Source organism: Dryas octopetala, chromosome 8, assembly GCF_963921425.1.
Source record: "Dryas octopetala chromosome 8, drDryOcto1.1, whole genome shotgun sequence".
Taxonomy (NCBI): domain Eukaryota; kingdom Viridiplantae; phylum Streptophyta; class Magnoliopsida; order Rosales; family Rosaceae; genus Dryas; species Dryas octopetala.
Window position 1 is genome coordinate 7,391,471 of NC_141373.1, and position 6,000 is coordinate 7,397,470.

The 6,000-nt window shown below is 37.8% G+C and overlaps 1 protein-coding gene and 1 non-coding gene across 2 annotated transcripts; one reads left to right on the top strand and one right to left on the bottom strand.

Moving 5' to 3' along the window:
* Positions 1-2,059: 2,059 nt before the first annotated feature.
* On the top strand, positions 2,060-3,884 carry LOC147276703 (uncharacterized protein At4g06744-like). Its single transcript, XM_086254856.1, has 2 exons — positions 2,060-2,498; positions 2,995-3,884. The coding sequence occupies exons 1-2, from the start codon at positions 2,060-2,062 to the stop codon at positions 3,759-3,761; spliced, it is 1,206 nt and encodes a 401-aa protein (XP_086110982.1). The 3' UTR covers positions 3,762-3,884.
* Positions 3,885-5,297: 1,413 nt separating this feature from the next.
* Positions 5,298-5,370, bottom strand: TRNAF-GAA (transfer RNA phenylalanine (anticodon GAA)). Its single transcript has one exon. It is a non-coding gene; the product is annotated as a tRNA-Phe (tRNA).
* Between the last annotated feature and the right edge of the window lie 630 nt (positions 5,371-6,000).

The window sequence follows — 6,000 nt, forward strand, 5'->3', positions numbered from 1 at the left end:
AGTAAGAACCATATTTTAAACAATATGTATTTCCTTCATTCAAAAAAAAAAAAAAAAAAAAAAAACAATATGTATTTCCTTAAGCATCATTTGTGGATGAGAAACTTGAAATCGGTTAATTATGATATTGAGACTGCAATTGGACTAGTGCTAGTCAATTCCGGCCATGCCAATGCAATCTCATGATAGAAGTTTGAAAACTTCAACTCCGAAATGGCACTAACCTCATGTAGGAGATAAGATAACATTCATCTACACATGTTTAATTTGTCCACTTTAAAAAGGCATTTATATTCTCTTACACCCATTTCTCAGAAAAATAAATTTAAAATACACACACCAATATCTATAAGACTATAACATGTACTTATTTTAACTTTTAAATTTTAACTAATTTACTTTTTCATACTAAAATATAAATTTATAAGGATTAAATACAAAAATAGTCCATAAATTTTACAGTGAATCTCAATTTGGTACACTAACTATAAAAAATGTCAATTTGGTCTACGAACGTTTTAAGTTGTACCAAAACAGTGCAAACGTTAATTTCTATCGAAAAATTTAACGAAAACTGGTCATGTGTACAGCAAGTGACCACATTTTTAGGGGCATTTCAGTCCGTTCATCACATTTTCATATGACCAATTCCGTTAATTTTTGAATGGAAATTAACGTTTATACTGCTTTGGTACAACTTGAAAAATTCGTGGATCAAATTGACACTTTTTATAGTTAGTAGACCAAATTGAGAATCAGTGTAAAATTCGTAGACCATTTTTGTATTTAACCCAATTTATAAAAAGTGCTGCTATTTGCACACCTTTTTTTCTTCTTTTTGCACACCCCATAAATTTAATTTGTGAAATAACAAAAAACACCTAAAATAAAATTACCAAAAACCTCATCTTTCTATCTCTCATTCTCCCCGTCACAGCACCCACCCCCGTGAGGAACCAACCGCCGACCAGGAACCACCCGCTGACCACCTCAGCCCCGCCGACCAGGAACCACCCGCCGACCACCCCACCCCCATCCCTCATTTTTCTCTCTCCCCGAAACCCAACCCCAGCCCTCACTCTCTCTCTACAACTCTTAGTCCGACAAGTTCGCCGGCGAACCAGGCGGCGAGAACCCCGCCAAAAGCTCCCTTTCTCTTCCCCGACTCTCCAACCGAGCTTCCACCACTAGCTAGCGCGCGACTCCATGCGCACACAACCATCTCGACACCACCACTCCCTCCTCCGGCCACCACCAATCACCGCACCGGTTGGAAAATACTCCCATAGGCCGGCCATCACTCCCCAGAACTGCCCTTACCTACCAACCGCTCACACTCGCCGGAAAGCTCTAGCCCAGCCAACCTGCAATTTTTTATTTTTTTTAAGTGGATGTTCGAAAGGGAGAGGGAAGGAGAGAGAGAGAGGGAAAGAGAGAGAGAGAGAGAGAGAGAGAGAGAGAGAGAGAGAGAGAGAGAGAGGAGGGGCTGGGTGGGTGGGTTGGGTGGAGTGGGGAGGTGGTCGGTGGCCGGAGGAGGGGCTAGGTGTGGGCTGGATGTGTTTTTTTTTTTTGTTTGAAATAGATAAAATAAGGATATTAAGGTAATTAAGAGGGGTGTGTGTATGAGAAAATTTAATTATGGGAGGAGTGTGAGGGTGTGAAATAAGAAAAAGTGAAAAAAAAGTGTGCAAAAAGAAAAAAAAAAAAGTGTGCAAATAGCAAACTCTTTATAAATTATTAAATCGATTTATATGTCATTAACTGCAAACTCTTTCCTCGTGCAGCTATGATGGTTAGATTAAAATTGAGTACGTTACTCTGCCATAAACACCAGTAACATCTTCACCTACCAATAGAGTGGAAAAACAAATGTTTAGGGTCGGATCCACTAACAAAAACTGCAACATAACCACATCCACAACTATAAAACACCATTATATCAATGTCTTTAGTCAATTCCCATTATCTTCTAATCGCTCTCTCTCTCTCTCTCTCTCTCTCTCTCTCTCTCTCTCTCTCTCTCTCTCTCTCTAACTCAGAGACCCAGCTTATTTGTCAAATGGGAAGATTCTTTGTACTACTAATTGAACGTTCACATCATGCCATCTTCTTCATCATCATCCTTCCTTGTTTCTTCAATAATGTAACTTGCAAAGTCTCTGATGAAGCTCAATCACTATTACCACCAATATTACCACCACTAATTCCCCAACTTCTGAATTTCACAGACCAAAGACTAGCTCTGGTTTTCTCTGTGATAGCAACCTTCAGGAGCACCATCACTTCCGACCCATTGGGCATCACCAAAACCTGGGTTGGCTCCGACATATGCAGCTACAAGGGCTTCTACTGCGACAGTCCACCAGACAATCTCACCGCCACTGCACTCGCCTCCATCGACTTCAATGGCTTCCAACTCACTGCTCCCTCTCTCGACGGCTTCATTGACCAACTTCCTGACCTTGCACTCTTTCACGCTAACTCCAACAACTTCTCAGGTACATTCCTTTTTCTCAAGGAGTATCAAATTGTATACATTTGGACATTTTCTTTCACTATATTTCACTCTAAGATTATATTTTTGTAACAAATTAAGGGCTCGTTTGACACTGTTTTTAGAACTGTCAAAAATGCTTTCAGATTAGTAAAAGTGCTTTTGGTTGCGTTTGTTATAAATGAATAAAAGCGTTTTTGGGTTATGAAATGTTGTCATAAGCTTTCTCAGGAAACACTTTTAAGTGCTTTTGCATGGACCATTTATAATTTTTTATAAAAATTTGTTAGTGCTTCTTAGCAAAAACGCTTCCAGTAAAAATTCTACTAAATAAAAGCACTTTTAAGAAGCAGTGCCAAACATACCTTAATTATTAATTTAGTGATATTTTTCTCAACTTTGTTGAAAGAGATACGTTTAAACTTCGAAGAATCTTCAAACAAAATAATAATAATATTTCAGTTAACATTGATATTTAGTTATTTACAATATATGCTCAGGTACCATTTCCCCAAAAATTGCAAACCTCCCATACCTCTACGAGCTTGACATAAGCAATAACAACTTCTTTGGCCCTTTTCCCACGGCGGTACTCAGCATGAATAGTTTATCATTCTTAGACATTCGGTACAATTTCTTTACTGGATCTGTACCACCCCAAATTTTCATGCAAACCCTAAACGCGCTCTTCTTTAACAATAACAATTTCATGCAAAAACTCCCTGATAACCTTGGTTCCACACCGGCACTCTACCTCACTTTAGCGAACAACAAATTCACCGGCCCTATCCCGAAAAGCATTGGAAGTGCTTCGTCGACGTTGGTTGAAGTAGTATTCTTGAACAATCTAATCACGGGTTGCATCCCATATGAGTTAGGGTTTCTAAAAGATGCCACAGTGTTTGATGCTGGAGATAACTTATTGACTGGTCCATTGCCGTGTTCTTTGGGATGCTTAGACAAGATCGAGCAACTAAACTTCGCCGGAAATTTATTGTACGGACAGGTACCAGAGGTGGTGTGTGAATTAGGGAATCTGGTAAATTTATCCTTGTCCGACAACTACTTTACCAGAGCTGGGCCAATGTGTAGGAAGTTGATCAGAAATGGGGTTCTTGACTTGAGGAGGAATTGTATCCTTGATCTTCCAAATCAAAGATCAATGGAGGACTGTGCATTGTTCTTCTCGCTCCCCAGAAGCTGCCTGCACCCAGAATCGTTTAGTATAATTCCTTGTAAGGTTCCCCCAAGATCGAAGAGAAATTAGTTGGTTTCCTATGCATAAATTTTGAGGATTTTGATTGGCCGAGCTACTCTATATAAAACCAAGGTATAGATAAAGAACGAAGAAATTTGAATAAAGTTATTTGTACCGTATCTTCTTAACAAACTATGTTTTGTACTAGAGAAGGGAGATCCACATTTGCAGAACCTGCTTGCATGTGTTCCACATCTATTAAAGAGATATATAAATATGCTAAAAATAGCACTACTAAGAAATTTAATTCAATGCTAGTTTTCCATCATATATATAATTGTCATTCATATAGTTTATGCTTATAGTTAGTTTGACCCACTTTAAACGTGCATCAATTGGAGATTTAATATGGTGTTTAAATCCGCTTGAGTAATGTTATTTTATCACATTTATTAGTATTCACTTACTCACTCTCATATGGTAGAAATTTTCTTATTACTCTAAAGAGTAATGCTAGAAATATCACATTTTGGGTACTACATGTGTACCACCTTGTTAATCAAAATGAGTTAAAAAATATAAGTCTCACTAATTTATTGGAGAAAGATAGTGCACATTTAGTACCAAAATGTGGTCTCCTACCATTATTGTACTGTAAATGGTGTGGTTATAACTTATATATATTGAACTTAATTTTTAACATTATTATACTGTGAATGTTGTGTTTATATTGGAACTCTAAAGACTTAAATATATGATCGAGAAGCCTCCCACATATCATTGATCGCATACCATTGGTGGAAAAATTAGTGCACCACTTTGCTAGATATTTGAAAAAAAAAAAAATTAGTGCACCACTTACCACTAACTGAAACAGATAGGACATTGCTAGTTTAAGTGACCAACTAAAAGATGTGAATATGAGTACCACTCATTGGTCACAATGACCATTGGAACCCAAAAAGGAGATAAAAAAAAAACATATATCATGACCAAATGCATGTATTCTATTGCTATGTGGGATATGGTAGTTGCATAGTTGGTTCCAGTCATGAAAAGCACATGTTTTCATATACTTTAGTGCTATCATTTGCCAGAAAAAAAAGGAAGTTGTATTTGAATAATTGAATTCTAAAGACTAAACATGAAAAGAAAGGAAAAGAGAAAAGAAAAGAAGAAAACTGTGTACTTTCTTGTAATTAATTCTACCCAGTTGGAAAGAAATATGATTCCTATCTAACTACATGAATATTTGTTTAGAGAGAGAGAGAGAGAGAGAGAGAGAGAGAGAGAGAGAGAGAGAGAGAGCCCAACAAAGGTAAAACCTCTCAACTTGCATACACAGACTATACAAACTCGCACCAACTAAGCACGGAAAGAACTAAGCCTGGTACTCTCTACAGAGAGAGAGAGGCAGAGAGCCAGAACTGAAATTATCCAATCTAATTAAATTCCTATGGCAATTTGAACCAAACTATAATGGGCCTAAAGTATTGACCCAGCCTGAATATAAAGAATCAGGCCGGCCCATAGTAGGGCCTTTAATCAAGTCGCTCAAACAGTCAAACTGACCCATGAAAAAAAAAAAAAATCAAAAAATTAAAATGCGGTGAGCGTGGATCGAACACGCGACCTTCAGATCTTCAGTCTGACGCTCTCCCAACTGAGCTATCCCCGCAGTTCATAGCTGAACACTTCCTTTTTATTTTAAATAATAACTCAGACAGTTACCATTACAGTTACTGTTAACGCACCGACACTCTCCCGCCAAATATTCATCTGCCGTACCGTACGGTTTTTTTCTCGAGGTATCACGTGATCAGATAACAACAGTGTCAGTTTTAAGATGCGACACCTACTTCCTTTCCTTTTCGCCAATCCCACTAAATGCTCCGCAGCTTCTGTCGTCTACAATCGCGCACGTAGTCCAATAATTACACGCGTTTCGAACCAGGTGGGATCACAGCGCGTACAACTTGGCCCAACATAGCCTAAAATTCCATTACACAATCTTAACATACACGAAGGGAAAAGAATAGGGAATGCTATACTCGTGTGACTCTCATTGCCAACACCTTTCAAATGTAAAAATTGGCCACCGACACATTGTTTTAATTGTAGTATGTGTCATTCTTTTCTTGTTTGGTTCTCGAGAATAAAAATTACAACGGAAAATTACACAATACATGGCATGTATGGTATGAGTATGACAATAGGACCAAGGGTGTATGTATTTATCTCTCTTATATACAAAGTCTGAAAAAAAAACAAATGCATAAATTATATGCAACTATTTATTGTACAATTA